General features: G+C 44.3%; 1 protein-coding gene across 5 annotated transcripts in view; it reads right to left on the bottom strand.

Annotated features, from left to right (window-relative positions):
* Positions 1 to 5,951: 5,951 nt before the first annotated feature.
* Positions 5,952 to 17,296, bottom strand: part of VSTM2B (V-set and transmembrane domain containing 2B) — a 43,196-nt gene continuing 31,851 nt past the window's right edge. For all 5 annotated transcript variants that reach the window (XM_089781468.1, XM_075940185.2, XM_089781469.1 and 2 more), the window contains one exon: positions 5,952 to 6,635. In XM_089781468.1, coding sequence (XP_089637594.1) covers positions 6,547 to 6,635 — 89 coding nt within the window. In that variant the 3' untranslated portion in view covers positions 5,952 to 6,546. The remainder of the gene's footprint in view (positions 6,636 to 17,296) is intronic.

Genomic DNA, 17,296 nt, shown 5'->3' with positions numbered 1-17,296 from the left:
ATGGCATAAAAGGAACATTTTACAGATGTGTAACACATATTTTGCACATATGTATTGTAAAGGCTAATTTGTCCTGTGCATTTTGAGTACACAAAGGGCCATATTTGATCTGTAGCACTGCTGTAAATTTGGAGTTAATGTCATTTATGTCAGTGGATTGACACAAGTGTAGCTGCAACCAGATTGATAGGGCAGCCTGAAGCCATTATGATGAAAGTTCAAAGGTCCATTAAACTGTGTACTGGGTTATTAGCCTTGGTACATAAAAATCTTTGCGTACTCTTAGCACGCAGTGGTACTGCACTTATGTGTATTGTCCCATGATACCAGAAGTAATGTACAAATCCTGCCCACAGCAACTGATGTATCATGTCAAAGATTCAATTAACCTAGTGTTGGGTTCTGAAGGACCTTCTGACTTGTTATGGTAGGCAACTGTAAGAAACAAAACCATCTGAAAGCTGGATAGTACACAGTACCTATTCCTAATGGACCCTGACAGCATACACTATCAGAATGACTGAATCTTATGAAAGAGCAAAATGTGCTGCAAGGCTTTGGCCATTAAAACTAAAGTAGGAGCGGTGAAGCTATGTTGCCCTTTGTGAATGTGAATCAGGAGAAGTGAAGCTATTGCCCTTTTCAGGGGAAGTAGCACTCTCCAAAGCACTTCAGTAAAAATTCCCAACACATTCAGAAGCAATAAAGCTGCAAAACCTCCTCCCAACATATCATTTTAAGTGTGTCAGGTGTTAGCGCCATTTTCCTTCTGAATATTTCTTATCACTACATTTAAGTTTTAAGACTACCACTGTATTATAACCAGTCCTGCCTCCCTTTTTGTCAGCCAACTAGCTCCCCTGTATGCTCTCAAAATACTGGGTCAACTGCAAATTATTTCCACTACATATGTATATTTGAGGAAAGAGTTGGCCAAGTGAGACAAAACTAGTGCGCCTTTCTTGGGGAGGTGCTCAAATCTGGATGGCTCACTTTGCAGATTCTTTGAAGACAGCACCAGAAAGAAAATATGTCCAGGAGTGAGGGGGCAAAAATGCAGTTTCTCACCGCTGTGACCTATATGTTGGGAAGAAATTATTTTTGATTGTATACACAGCTCTTTATGGGACCTAGTCAGGTCAGAATATAAGTATTGAAGATGCTATAGTAGAGTAAAGCTATGTGTCACGTTCTGAATTTGGCCTAATAGATTTAAGATGTATTTAAGATTCATACTTTTTCAAATAAAACCTTTTCACCAAATCCTTGGTTTACTGTCTCACTTTTCAATTGAGGTCTGAAACTCTTATTTCCTACATTAGTGTATAATAATTCTCACCTCAGTAATGATGAAGACGTGATTAAAGTCTAAAACATTAAAAATCTTAGTAACTTCACTTTCCCCCAGTGCACAAAGCTTTAATTGATGTCATAGGCGTCTGCAGATACACCCTCTGTGACCAAAATATAAAGTTAATTGTTATGAGATGTATAGCGTGCCTATCTTCTGCAAATCATGTTATCTAATCAGATACTATGTTCATGAGTATAGACTAAGCCAGTGGTCCCCAACCTTTTGGGGCTGCCGGGCACCCAGGGGCGGGGCCGCCCTTACGCCACGCACCCGGGGCCGGCACCATGCATGCGCTGCGCGCCCACAGCAGGACCAGCCCTGATCACTCGGCGGGCACACATAAATGCCCCGGAGGGCACCAGGGTGCCCGCGGGCACCATGTTGGGGACCACTGGAGCACTAGACTACAACATTCCTCCACTTTATGCTTCAACTATTTACCCTTTTCTCACTTCCCTCTGCTTCTTCCTGGGACAAGTGTTGCCATCCTCACCAGCATAAAGTGCAACTTATCTAAGAACTCATTCAAAATCCATTGCCATGACTAACACTTTATCAGTAAATTACCACAGCTCTTGTTAACATTAGTAACCCCATAAAGTACTTTCAGATGGAAGAACTGTCTGTGAACATTCTTCTGGTCATGAATTTAGGCAGCATCAGGTATTCACCTCTTCTTTTCACCCCTCTTTTTCTCTCCCACTATAAAGGGGAATCCCACTCACCACCTCTTTCTGAGAACAAGAATATTCCTTTCCAGCATCTTAAAACAGGGATGACGTAGAAGGTGTTCCAGGATCCATCTCATGTACTTCCAAAATTCTGCTTTTTGTGTAGCTGAGCATCTACTGCATACCCATGAACAACTGAATGGATTTAAGCAAATTATGACATGGGCCTATCACATGTGGGTCACCAGCCTGAATTTAGCACAACTTGGTAGAGATTCAAAATTACCATCACATGGTGGCAGATATGAAATAAGCTGGTGTTCCAATCCAATGGCTAGCTGAGAAGCTTTCAGTCATAAATCCATCACTATGATTGGCAGTCTCATCAGAGAAGCCAAAGTCTTAATATACAAGGAGACCGAACGACCCTCTCAGAAGTCCCTCCAGAAGAGGATTCAGTTATATTCTGAGGAAACCCACACAATTACTGCCTTTGTGATGCATGTTTTGTTGACAGAGAACCTTGTTTGTGATAAATATAGCAGTTTTCATGAGCACTATGTACATTAATTTTAAAATATATAAATAAAAGCAAGCAATAATCCATAGCCCATCCCCATGAACTCTCAGAAGCACTCCGCTAGATTCTGCTAGGTAAGAGAGTGTGTTTAACACATTAGGAAGAATCCATTCAAAATTTGCATCTTAGCATACAAATATTTGAATTTGTGTATTTGCTGTTGACCAGTGTAGGGTGGAACACCGAAGTGTTCCAATGGAAGAGATTCTGGAATAAGATTAATAAGTGTTTATAGTAAGTACTCCAATGTCCACTATAAGGTTAAGAAACTAAAGTTGATTGAGCTAGAGATATATAGAATCCTTCATTGTTTGAGTTAAACATCAAGAGGGCCATCTTCAGTACTGCTTGCACGTAGTTGGCAGAGGAAGCCCAGTGGCCAAAGAACTTTAAAAGTCTTATTTGTTTCCTGCTAATCAAAACACCCATACAGTGATTTGCAAGGATCTAAGCATTCTCAACACTTACTGAAGTCAATGAACCTACCACCATTTTTGCCCATTGCTACCTGGTTATTTCTTTTTTAGGATTCAGTTTTGTAGACACAACAACATTGTAAAAGCTATTCAGACATGGTGCAAACAGCAACCTTACCTGCACCTTAATAAAGTATTTTATGTGAATACTGTACATCTGCTTCCTCAGGTTTTATTTCCTGGAAATAAAACATCTGTGTGTGTTCCTTTTGCAAGCGCAGGACATTCCAATAATATCCCTTTCTAAGAAAGAAAAATGAAATGGGCACAGATTTTGCTGTTTCACTGTCCAGCCCTTCTCTTTCCCTAGATAACAATAATAGCTAACTCTTTAATCTGACATTAGCTAAATGCAATAGTGAACTATTACAAATAATACATCCTTCAGGTCAGATTTATTGTGTCACCAAAAACAAAAAACAAACAAAAAACAAAACAAAACAAAAAGACCCCAATGACAACCCAAGATTACTAGATTGATTACTGATCAATATGAATGAAATCTGAAACAATTTAATGGATTGACAAAATATAAGCCATGTGTATAGGCATTTAAGAAGCATCTTCTTGTGCCTGTTATGAATTGTTTTTCTTCATGCTGGTAAGATTACTTTCTTCTTTATAAAAATCAAACTCAATTTGAACATTAATGAAGGCTATTGAGATTCATCACAACTATGGGTTTAGGATAAAATGAATACATTGTTCAAATGTAAAAAGATTAACCTGCTATTTTGTTTCTAAATATTTGCCACAAAATTCCATAACTGTAATCATCTTATAAATATTTTCAAAAGTTTGTTTGTCCCAAAAGATCTCCGAAATAGTAAGAGCTAGAAACACCAAATTTTGAACAGATACTACTGATTTCCTAACTTAAATAACTCAATTGGTTATATCTCAAAATCATTTTCCCCAGAACCCCAATTGGGCCCACTGATAATTAGCTTTTAGTAGCGCCTGATCATAGCATTTGCTTGACTCTTCTGTTAAGTGTGTCACATAAACTGCAACTAAGAGATGCTTTCCCTATGATAAAAAAAGTATTTCCATAAAATATGCTAGGTTAATGTAATTGACATAATTCATTCTTCACACCTTTTACTATACTTTCCTCGGGCAACGCAGAGTATTTTTGCTAGTATTAAATATAAATTCCCTATTCTGACAAATTCAAAGCTATAAAAGGAAATATTGCATAATGATGTAAACAAATTGAACTGGTTACAAACACCAGAGAATTAAGCAGTAACTGTTAAAAATGGAGGACCAATACATATTTAGGAATGCTATCTACATTACGCACCAGTTTAGCTCCCCTAATTTTATTAGCTACCCTGGTGGAAACCCTTAGTATAACTGCACTGCACTGATGGAAAGCTAGGCTTGCACAGGCAGAACTTACCCCAGTTTCAAACCATTCTCAGCGTTTGAAGGTTACCCCTCGTAACTATTTTTCAGTAAAAAGGAAGTTTCAATAACCATTTTGGTTCTTTTAAATAAGCAACATTTTTGTTAATAAAAAAAATTCAAAACTTTTTTTGGTGAAATAGTTGCAAAAAGTCCATTTTTGGAAGTGGCGGGGAAACTTTTAATTAAAAAAGTCAACAAGCTCTACTTGGTATTTGTCAGTACAAATCTAGAAGCCTGATCCAGAGTCCATTGCACCATAGGATGTTGGTTCAGGCCTTGCTTATATCACATAATTACAGAACTCGAAGGCCATGTCTACACAGCAGGGCTAAAGCTGATATAAGTTATGCAATTTGAGCTATGTCAATTGTGTAACAAGTCAAAATAGCCTATTTTGGCTTTTGGTGCTGTCTACACACCAGGAAACCCGAGGTAGAACACTCTTCTTCCAACTTCCCTTACTTCTCGTAAAATGAGGGTTACAGAAGTCAGAGTAAGAAGTCCTCCAATTCAATATTATTTTCACAATATGTCAAAATACCTGTTTGTAGTGTAGACGCTGACTATGTTATTTTGGAATAATGTAAGTTATTCCGAAATAACACTGCTGTGCAGATGTACCCAAAGGGACCTTGACAGGTCATCTACTCTAGTCCCCGCGCTCATGGCAGGACTAAAAATTATCTATGGCACACACTGTTAGTGTTTTATCGTTTATTAATAAAACACATTTGAAAATGTTTTTGCAAGGATATTATAAAAATAGATACACCCAAAATTTAACCTACCTTCAACATTCCATATTGTTCAATGGTTCTTTTGACTTTGCATCACATAATCTCAGTTTGGGGAAGTTGCTATTAGCACAGTGAAATAAATCTCTGCTTTATAACCAGCTACTAACACACGTAGCACTAGTTTCCTTTTTGGTATGAGTTAATACACAGTTAAATGTTGCACCATCACTCCTTTGCCATGCTTGTTGAGAGCAGGCAGGAGAAAGAACATCTAAGAACCTTACTCTCTGAGAGTGTGTCTACACCATAGGACAAAGTCGAATTAAGATATGTAATGTCAGCTACGTTAATTGCATAGCTGAAGTCAAAGAAGTTTAACTTGGCTTTTAGTGCTGTCCACACTGCAAGAAGTCGAAGGAAGAACACTCTTTCTTTGACTTCCCTTACTCCTTGTGAAAGCAGGGTTACCAGCATCGACTAGAGTGTCCCTCTCACTTTGAATTAACTAGACCACTAATTCAAACCCTAGAAGATCGACAGCAGCAGCTTAGATCTTCCTCTGTACTGCAGACGTACCTTGAGTGCTTCAGAATGTAGGCAAACAGCTAGAAATTGTGACTGAAGGAGAAACACACAATATATGTAGCAATGCAGTGCTGTCTATGCAAAAAGGTGTTAAAATTCACTCACAGCTGTAGAAACATTATTTCAAAATCTTTTTATTCAACTGTTATTCAGCAATATACAATACAGTTTATAAACAAATGTCTTACCTTGCTTCCAATCTTTATTTAAAAATAAATATTATTGACAGTGAATATTAATTATGGTAAGATGTGCCTTTTTTAATCAAAATGTCTCAGAAAGAAATAATTTACTTTAATTAAAAAACAGAAAAAGGAAATTCAAAAAACCTAAACACAATAAGCTACTAAAAATATTTCCCTTCTTTAGAAGGGCTTTGACTCAACATCTTTACATATTATCATAAAGATAACTGCTCAACAGTTCGTGCAAAATGAATAGTCAGAGGGAAGGTTTAGAAAAAATATTACATTAAAATAGAGAAATCATAGGTGCCACACAGAGTATGGCTTTACACCATATAATCTGGAAACTAGATGCATTATTTTAGGTGGTTTATTTTGTGTAATGTCCCCAAAAATATGTTTCCCCCTCCCCATGTACAATTTGTCATGCTTCTTTCAGTCTCTCTCTGTCCATCTTTAAAACTACAGTCCTTATCAAGGATTTGATTTGTTTTTTAACAGGTTCCTTTTTTGTTTGGTTTAGGAATATTGGATAAAATAGTCCATCAGTGGTTTACTAATAAGTGTACAAGCTTATGCAGTATCAACAGGAACATATATAGGAGAGGGTCTGTAGCATACATAGGTCCTGCTCCTAGAAAAGAAAAAGACAAGGGAAGAGGGAGAGATTAATATTTGGTCTTTAAAAAGTGTTGCATACATAAATTTTTAACACAGAAGAATATAGGAGAATTTATTTTCATCATTACAGTAAGAGGCCAGAAGCTTAATTTTAATAGTAAGATCGCATAGCAGAGCTATTCAGCTCAAACGCATTTATTCCCCAAAGCCTACCTCTCACTTAGGTCATTTCATTATGGATTACTAATGGTATGGCCTAAACTTGGCATCTGGTATAGCAGCAATTGAGATTGCTATAAATATACCTTAATCTGTTATACTATTTCCTGATAAATGACAGGTATCAACCACAAATCACTCTAAAAGAAAATGACAAATGCTGTGGCTATGCTCTGCAACTTCCTTGATCAACAAGACATACACCAGTTTCATTTGGAAATGCGACAGCAAGACCGTAGCATTTTCTTTACTTTCTACAGATAAACAGCAATATCTACAAAAGTCAGATGTGGAAGTAACATATTAAAGTCATTTAGTCCAAAACTCTAGGAAAGACAAGACTGTTTTATTCAGTATCTCTTTGGAGATTTTTAAGAGCAGGATAGACAGACCTCTGTCTGGGTGATCTAGATGGTGCTTGGTTCTGCCGTGAGGGCAGGAAACTGGACCTGATGACCTCTCGAGGTTTCTTCCAATTCTAATATTCTATGATCATCTCGAAGGCTTTCTACAGCTTAGTTTTAAATGCCTCAAGTAATGGGATTTTCATCCTGCTTCTTGGACTCCTCCACAGTCTAGTAGATCTCACTGTTAAGAAGAATTTCCTCACAAACAGATAAAATTTCTTATATGTATTACCTTGTGCTACCTTAAATAATTCTTCTCTCTGTAATGTTATACTCAAAGGCTATGTCTACACTCGTGGCTTCTTGCACGAGTAATATGCAAATGAGGCTAAGCGTGGAATATCGTCGAGCCTCATTTGCATACCTAATGAGCCACTATTTTTTTCAGAAGAGGCTCTTGTGCAAGAAGGAGTGTCTACACTGCCCCTTCTTGTGCAAGAAAAACCCTCTTGCGCAATGCCGTTCTTCCTGAAAAGTAATAGGTGTAATGACATTGCGCAAGAGGGTTTTTCTTGCGCAAGAAGGGGCAGTGTAGACACTCCTTCTTGCACAAGAGCCTCTTCTGAAAAAAATGGTGGGTCATTAGGTATGCAAATGAGGTTCGGCGATATTCCATGCTTAGCCTCATTTGCATATTACTCACGCAAGCAGCCGTGAGTGTAGACATAGCCAAAAGGTGTAAACTAGGGGTGGGGAACCTAAGGCCTGGGGTTGGATGTGGCTCCTGGGTTGTCTGAATTTGGCCCTCCAAGGCTGAGGGCCTCTCCCAGCATTGGGGAAACCATGCTGCCACTCCAGCCCCCCACTGCCTCCCTGTAACCCCTGGTCCCCGACTGATTTTTCTGTGGGTCAGCGGCTCCTAATCCAAAAAAGGTTCCCCAGCCCTGGTGTAAATAGTTAAGTTCCCAGGTAATTGGCCCATTGCCAAGTATATTTAATTCTTTTAAAGCATTCCTTGCAAGTTCATTTTTAATCTCTGACTCATTTTTAGTGCTCTTCTCTGAACTCCCTCCAATTTGTATAAATCATTCCAGTAACAGAGTTCCCAGAGCTCAAAACAGCAGGGAGTCTCAAACTGGACCACTTGCTGGTAGCCCATGGAAAGCTGGCTGTTTGCATGGTGCTGGCTTCCCTCTTGGTTTCCATCTGCTCAGTCACATTAAGACAGATAAAAAGGCATTAAATACTTTCCTATAGTGCTTTTTCATGTAAGCCAGGGGTTGGCAATAATTTTTGATGGGAGGCCACTCTGCGAATTTGGTAAGTGATTAGGGGCTGCGTTTTTTTACAATATTAACGGAGGGAGTGCAGGATCTGGGAGAGAGCTTAGACCTTGTGTAGGGAGTTGGAGAGTTGGGAGGGATGAGGTGCCAAGGTGCAGGCTCTGGCTGGGAAGTGCTTACTGTAGGCAGCTCCCAGCCAGTGGCCTAGGGGGACCATTAGGCAGGATCTCTGTCTGCCACAGCCGCATATACCACTCAAAGCATCCAGCTCCTGAGGCCAGTGTGTGTGTCTCTAAATAGTGCCCCTTTTGAGGGAGGAGAGAGAGTGAGTCACCACATGGTGCACACCCCTAAAAGCACTGCCCTTGTACTCCCATTGGTCAGCTTCTGTGAGGATTGTACTGAGGGTAAGGGCAGCACATAGAGACCTGCCTCTCCCCATGGGGCACGTGCCACACAAAGATACAGGCTGGTTCTACCAGCCAGATGCTTTAAGCTGTGTGTGTGGCCACAGCAGGCAAGGAGGCAGCCTGAGGGTCCCGCTGGAACATCAAATGCTTGGTGGGCCAGATCCTACCCCTGAGGTAAGGGGAGGGAAGGCATTCCTGCAATTAGCACCGAGGTGTTCGCATAGTAGAAAGAACCCATCTGGAGGCAGAGTCTATTGTCCATATGTGAAGCAGTGCCTCTTTCCACAGTACAGGCAGTCCCCGGGTTATGTACAAGATAGGGACTGTAGGTTTGTTTTTAAGTTGAATTTGTATGTAAGTCGGAACTAGCGTCCAGATTCAGCCACTGTTGAAACTGACCAGCAGTGGCTGAATCGGACATGCCTGGGGCAGAGCTGCTGGGGTGCTGCTGGGTTGGTCCCGCAGCGCCGCTCCTCGGCGCTACTGGACCAACCCGGCAGCACCCCAGCTGCTTTGCCCCAGGTGTTCCCAAGTCAGCCGCTGCTGAAACTGACCAGCGGCTGACTACAGGAAGCCGGAGGCAGAGCTGCTCTGCCCCGGGCTTCCTGGAATCAGCCGCTGATCAGTTTCAGCAGTGGCTGACTTGGGGACACCTGGGGTAGAGCAGCTGGGGTGCTGCCGGGTTGGTCCACGCAGCGCCGACGTGCAGCGCTGTAGGGACCTACCCGGCAGCGCCCCAGCTGCTCTGTCCCAGGCGTCCAGATTCAGCTGCTGTTGAAACTGATCAGTGGCTGATTCCAGGAAGCCTGGGGCAGAGCAGCTCTGCCTCGGGCTTCCTGTAGTCAGCCGCTGATCAGTTTCAGCAGCGGCTGACTTGGGGATGCCTGGGGCAGAGCAGCTGGGGTGCTGCTGGGTTGGTCCAGTAGCGCCACACCTCGGCGCTGTGGGACCAACCCGGCAGCCCCCCGGCTGCTCTACCCCAGGCGTCGGTGAGAAAAGCCTCGTCTGCTGGGGGGGGGTGGCGCAGCTAGTGCGCCCCCCCCCAGCAAACCAGGGAGACGCGGAGCGGCTTTTCTCGCTGCGGAGGACGCGGGCAGCGGGACCGCGGCGCGTCTCGGCGGTCCTGCCACCCGCGTCCTCCGCGGCGAGAAAAGCCGCTCCGCGTCTCCCTGGTCTGCTGGGGGGGGGGGTGCTAGCTCCGCGTCTCCTTGGTCTGCTGGGGGGAAGTGCCCCCCGCACCGCCGGAGGCGGCGACAGTGGGGGAGGCACCCCGCACTAGCGGGGCCCCCCCCCCCGGTTCGTAACTAGGGGTCTGACGTAAGTCAGACCGACATAACCCGGGGACTGCCTGTATTCTCACTGATGTGGGCAAGACTGAACCAGAGGCTGTTCCTGTAAGGCTATTAAAATCTGGTCTATAGAGAATTAGTACATAGGGTTATCTTCTTGTCGCAGTCACAAAGGGTATGTCTACACTACCCCCCTAGTTCAAACTAGGGGGGTTAATGTAGTCATACAGAGTTGCAAATGAAGCCTGGGATTTGAATTTCCCGGGCTTCATTTGCATGATCCCGGCCGGCGCCATTTTTAAATGCTGGCTAGTTTGGACTGCGTGCCTCGCGGCAACATGCGGCACGAACTAGCTAGTTCGGATTAGGCTTCCTAATCCGAACTAGCTGTATGCCTCGTGGATTAGGAAGACTAATCCGAACTAGCTAGTTCGTGCCACGTATAGCCACGCGGCACGCAGTCCGAACTAGCCGGCATTTAAAAATGGCGCCGGCCGGGATCATGCAAATGAAGCCCGGGAAATTCAAATCCCGGGCTTCATTTGCAACTCCGTATGATTACATTAACCCCCCTAGTTCGAACTAGGGGGGTAGTGTAGACATACCCAAAGAGAGGGAGGAGAGCCTTCGGAGCACTGAATTTAAAGTGCTGTCAGCTGCAGTCAACAGCCAACTTTCTGACTGCAGAAAACAGAACACACTGGCCCAGCCCCACACTTACTCCCTCCCCCTTCCCTCCATTGCTTATTCTCTCCCACCCTCGCTCACTCACTCATTTTCACTGGGCTGGGGCGGGGGTTGGAGTGTGGGAAGGGAGGTGGGCTCCGAGATGGGGCTGGAGATGAGATTAGGGGCCAAAGGGTTTGAAGTTTTGGAAGGAGCTCTGGGCTGGGCTGGAGGGTGAGGGCTCTGAGGCCAGGGATGAGATGTTTGGGGCGCAGGAGGGAGCTCAGGGCGAGGGTAGGGATAAGGTGCGGGATCTGGAAAGAAGTTTAGGTGCAGGAGGGGGCTCAGAGTTGAGGTATGGGATGTGGTCTCTGGGAGAGAGTGTTCTGGTGCAGGAGGAGCCTTAGGACTAAGGCGGGTGGTTGAGGTGTAGGAGGGGCTCAGGGCTGGGACAAGAAGTTGGCATGTGTGAGGTGGTTTGGCATGTGGGCTCCAGGTAGTACTTACTTCAGGCACCTCCTACAAGTGGCCAGCATTTCTCTCTGGCTCCTAGGTGGAGGTATGTCCAGGAGGACTCCAGGTGCTGCCCCTATCCACAAGGGCCACCCCAGCAGCTACCATTCCAGGCCAATGTGAGCTGTGGAGTCAGCACTTGGGGCGTTACCTGTGCCACAGGCAAGGCAGTGCATGGAGCCCCCCAGACACCACTGCACCTAGGAACCAAAGGGACATGCTGGCTACTTCCAGGAGCTGCACAGAGCTCGCCACTGTGGCCAACCAGACTTAGCTGACCGGAGCCACCAGGGTCTCTTTTCGAGCAGGTATTCCGGTCAAAAAACAAATGCCTGGCAGCCTTACTGCCAGCAGAGGAGTATAATTGCCCTGCTACATGTTATGTTGTAGATCAAAAGTGGGATTACATCTACACTGCATCCCTCTTGTACAAAAGCCTATACAAATGAAGAAGAATGGCTCTTGCGCAAGAAGATGTTTTTGAGCAAAAAGGAGCTGTGTAGACGGCTCCTTTTTGCGCAAAAGCCTCTTGCACAAAAATGGCCCCTAATTAATTACGCAAATGAAGTGCAGCAATATGCTAATCTGCACTTCATTTGCATAGGCTTTTGTGCAAGAGGGATGCAGTGTAGACGTAGCCTGGATCTTCCATGTTATTTTATCACATTCCCTACTCATCTCTAGTTTGCTGTCCACTACCACCTTCAGGCATGGCAGCTTCTTAAGCATGTGCCTTTAACTGAATAGCTGCTGCATGCATTATTACATGCTGAAGCTTTTACTGTCAAAAGTCTCTACAAGTTAAATGTTTAACTTTATCACAATGCAGAGAGATTCCAAATGTTTCTTCCCCTAGCCATCTCCTTTCCAGTACCAAAGAGTTTGCACAGAAATATTTTGAATAATGTGATATTGTGCTTATTTATTTTCTTTTCATTAGCCACCTGTATTAAAAAGAAAGTGTACACTGTGTCACGAGACCTCATCCCCTATTAAAGGTAGCGTAGAGTTTCCCTGCTCTAGAAGAAGCTTCTAGATACACTGTGACTGGGGACCAATGTCTACTAGAGCTGTTTGGGGACCAGCATTGTTTCTACCCCCTTTACAGCTTAGTCCTTCTCTGAGGACAAGGTGAAGACTAGGATTTTAATAGGATTAAAAAAAGAGCTAGATAGAATTAGGTTAGGGACACGCATCCCTAGCTTCTGTTTGTCTGAAAATGGATGACAGGAGAGGGATCACGTGATGATTACCTGTTGTGTTCCCTCCCTCTGGGGCATTTGGTATTGGCCACTGTCGGCAGACAGGCTACTGAGCTAGATGGACCTTTGGTGTGACCCAGTATGGCCATTCTTATGTTCTTATGAAAAGTGAATGTGAAAAATAGCACCTTCTTACTCAGCAGATCTGCTTCCTGTATTTCTTCACGAGCCTATCTGCATGGTGAGTTATTGCTGCTTTTCACTCTCAATGGCTCTTCAGAGCATACACAACTGGGATTATATGAGCTGGATTTGTCTGCATCATCAATTGTGTGTTACCTGCCCATTCGTTATAACTACAGAAGCTTACTGAAAGCAGTGGACTTGCATGGGCGTCACAGAGACCGTAACTGGAAGTCAATGGGGGTTGCACAAGTGTAGCTGAAGACCTAGCTTGCTCCATGGTATTTTTATTTCTGGAGATAATGCAAGAGATTGAAAGAGCTTTGCTTGACCCTTACACCCCAGGATGAGTTTGCAGGGGTGGCAGGAGAAAAAGCTTTTCACTTGTAAACCACGAACCATATTAGTTATTAAGTCATTGAGAGGCAAACAGAACCACCAGTTCTGTATTCACACTCACTTTTCAGAAAAGAAGCCTTCAAATGGGCCCTGTAAGTGCTCAGTATCTCAGAACAAAGTCAGTCTACTTTTAATTTAGAAGCCTTGCTTTATATAAACTACTGTGAAATGTTAGTCTGAGGTTATTGCTTAGGTTTGCTCGCACTGAGTACCTTCATGTGCATTCTGTGGCTCAATCAAAGGGAATACTTGGAAATGTGTTCTTCTGTAAAGAAGACACCACTGCTCTGAGTTCAGCCTTCAGATTAACTCCTGGCCTACATTTGCTTTGCCAGGAAAGATATATTGTTATTCAACAGCAAAATATTCAATCACAAATCTGCGAGCACATTATTAAGAATTAATTTTCACACCATCTAAGTTTCCAGACTCCAGTGAGTTTATGAAAAGTCACCTTGCAGGAATGTTGCTTGCCTTCAGTTACTTGCATTTTAATTTAAGTCTTTGCATGTACATTTGTACAAGGGAACATCAACTAAGTACGGATGAGCATTAAAGAGAATTTTTACAGAAAATCATTAACAAATGCAAGTAATTTAGTAAAATAAACAATTTATAAAGTTGTTTTTGTGTGTGAAAGGAAGAAAGGAAGATAGCAGGCATGGCACAGCTGTAAAAACTCCGGAGCTAAAAGGTACTTCCTGCTCATCTTCTGTCCTATATTTGTGTTGCTGGAAGGGAGGCTTAAGATAAAAGTGGGTAAAGACAGCTAACCAGGAGAAAGGGTTGCACACTGTGCATCTAAACCAACTAAACTTCATGAGATAGCGAATGAACTTAATGTATGAAATGCGTAACTCGAAGAGCCAGCATGTGGCAGTCCTGTGGAAGCATGAAGGTCTAAGTAGGGGTCAAGTGGAAGGAGTCTGTGCCTGTCTGTCCCTTTGGAGATGGTGGGTACATTCCCAGTCCTGGCACTCCAAGAGCACAAGGATTCTGGCAAGATTCGCATTGACAACACTATAGGACTCTCCTAAATCATCCTCAGATTCTCACACAAGCAAGTGGTGCTACCTCCATGCAGGGAAGAGTGCACAGTTCACACTTCTGAAGGATGTATCAACAGCCATACTCTCTTTGCACTGCCTCAGGGAACTGCTGTTGACACAGTGGTCCCTCTCATTCCTCTTTACCCCAAATACACAGTTGTAATCCTGCACTGAGTGACTGGACAATGAAAGCTTATGACAAGCTAGCTAGTCACAGTACCTGGGACAAATGGAATTAGGGTTGCCGGGTGTCCGGTATTGGCCCAGACAGTCCAGTATTTGCAGCCTCTGTTCAGTAAAACAAAACCCCAGAAAATACTTCTGTTTTTCTTGGACAGAAGGCCACTTGGGACATTCCTCCCCTGCCGTGTCTAGAGGGGGCAGGGGTATTTAAAGGCGCAGTGAGTGTGTGTGGGGGGGGGGGGGGGGGAGGGGTTTGCTCAACAACTTTGGTCTTTTTTTTTTTTGGCTCAACCATTTTTTTTCCTGCCATGTTCAGTATTTTTTGTGAAAGTATCTGGCAACCCTAATTGGAATCTGCACACAGGAATGGCTCTGGGCATCCGATATGTCCCTATGACAATTGAAACTAGGGTTGCCTGGTGTGAAGGTTTCGCCCTTTCCTCCCCTCCCCCTTTAGAATGGCTTTTCTCATGCTTGTTCTTTGCCCAAAGAAAAATAGTTCTGGGGGGAGGTGCAGAAATTAATTAAAATTATATTTGCCTCGTTTTCGTCATTCAAGAAGGGGGGTGCGCATGAGGAAGTATTCACACCAAGATGTTTCCCAGATTCTTGTCCGTCCTTATATAACTCACAAATGTTCTCTTGAGGGAAGTTAATTATCTTTAGGGGCAAGTCTAGGGATAAGAGTCTTTGGCATTTAGGAAGAAATACATTTCAGAATTTACTATGGGGGAGAGCTTCCACTCTAGGCATTCTTTTCATGCCAATATGTCTGGAACTCAGTGCATTACACATCAACAGGGCTCTGTTTACTTCTGCATATGATCGTATACATATCCAGGAATAGTGAATTCAAAAGACGTCCAAGTTCAGTTAAAACTCAGTCAAATAAATGCAGAATATCATAAAATAGTTGCTGGCATTAATACACAATGCACATTAATATACAGGCTCAATGAGCTCAATCCTCTAAGATGTTAAAGGGTTCCTCTAACTTCCAAGTGGCTTTGAAATGCACGGATCCAAATGGGACTTGAGGGAGTTCAGCAGGTAGCAGATGTGGCAAGCCTGTATATTACACACATTCTAAACTTTCATTTATTTAAGTGACAGGAGATGTGAATGCCAATGCTTACAGAATCAGTGTTTACTGATATATGTGATCAATAGCGGTTCTCCAATCTTTTCCTTGAAAAAAGAAAACCAGTGCACAAATATATATAACGTAGGTTCAGATATGTCTGAAATCAATGCTTCAAGGTCAGAAAACACAAAGTTAAACTGACCAGAGATGCTGTTCATCAACCACATCCTTTCCTGATGCTCTATCTGCTATTTTTTATGTTCTTATTGCTATCATACCGACATAGCTGTAACTAAGTATTTAAATATTTGACATTTTAAAAACAGATTATCTTTAGATCACAAATAATTAAAAGTATAATATAGCAAATGTACATGTAAAATCTGACCACTTCAACATCTACTTCAAGCCTAAAGTTTAATGATAAGTGTTTTATTTATTATGTGCATCTAAATCACTAGGGGTATGTCTACACTGCAAAGTTAATTCGAAATAACAGCAGTTATTTCGAATTAATTTCAATAGCATCTATACACGCAAACCACTATTTCAAATTTAATTAGAAATAGCGGAGTGCTTAATTCGAATTTGGTAAGCCTCATTCTACGAGGAGAAATAGCTAATTCGAAATAAGTGCTGTGTAGACACTTAATTCGAATTAGCTGGCCTCCAGCCCTTCCCAGTTTCCCCTGATGGCCACTCTGGGCCAAACCAGGAAAATTCTTCTCCTCTCCTCAGGCCCAGAGCCCTTAAAGGGGTAGACTCTGGCCACACACCATGTGCCAGAGCCAGGCCTGCCAGCAGCTGCAGCTCCTCACCCAGTGGCCGCACAATGCCATCCAGTGGCACAGCCAGATGTTCCTCGCCCAGTTCTCCAGCAACTGGGGGCCAGCTAGGGGCCATAGACGGCACACGCCCTCGTGCACTAGTGCGGAGATCATGGACCTCCTTGAGGTTTGGGGGGAGGCCCCCAATGTCCATTATCTCCGCACTAGGCCACCATGGCCAGAAAGGACCACAGGCGCACCCAGGAGCAGGTGCGCCTTAAAGTAAAGAAGCTGCAGCAGGTGTACACCAGGGCCACCAAGGTGGCACCGCAGCAGGGGCTGACACCTGCCCCTACTTCCCCACCCTCGACCACATCCTCGGGGGGTGGGACGGTCCGCACCACCCCAGGGGGCAGCGAGCTGGGACTGGAGGGCCCTGACCTGGGCGCAGCAGAGGGGCCATCGCGGAGGGTGCCACGCCGGCAGGATCACCAAGCTGTCCCAGCACCGGAGTCAGCAGGGTTGTCTGGAAGATCACACCAGGTACATGCCATCATCTTCCCCACCCAGGGGCGGGGAGGGAGACCAGGGACCACACACATGGGCCTTGCCTACCACATATCACGCCGCAACCTGTGCAGGTGCAAGCACGTGCCATGCCACTCTTGGGCAGGTAGCTCTAGCTGGGTGACACCCAGAGGCCGTGGCCTGATAGAAACATGCGTGTGTGAAGAGACTTGACCTCCCCCCACCATACATGGCACAGGGGCATGGGTGCGGTCTCGGGGCACCTCCCATCCCCAGGGACAGCAGGACATTCCAAACATGGCCTCTGTGCAAGCACAACGGCTCTGATGGTGCAGGGCACGGTCATCCACTCCTTGCGGGGGCGGGGGGAGGGCTGGGCTTCACCCACTGTGTCCCCAGGGAGAACTGACCAATTCTCTTCTTTCTCCACAGCTGCGCCACCTGCATGTGCAGGGAGCACCACCCCACCCGGGACATGCTCCCGCACCTGAGGGCTCCACAGGGCCACCGCAACACTGCAGGGGTACCACGAGCAGCATCTGTGGGCCCTGC

The sequence above is a fragment of the Pelodiscus sinensis genome, chromosome 12 (assembly GCF_052426305.1).
Source record: "Pelodiscus sinensis isolate ZL-2025 chromosome 12, ASM5242630v1, whole genome shotgun sequence".
Lineage (NCBI taxonomy): Eukaryota > Metazoa > Chordata > Testudines > Trionychidae > Pelodiscus > Pelodiscus sinensis.
This window is presented reverse-complemented; position numbering and strand designations above follow the sequence as displayed.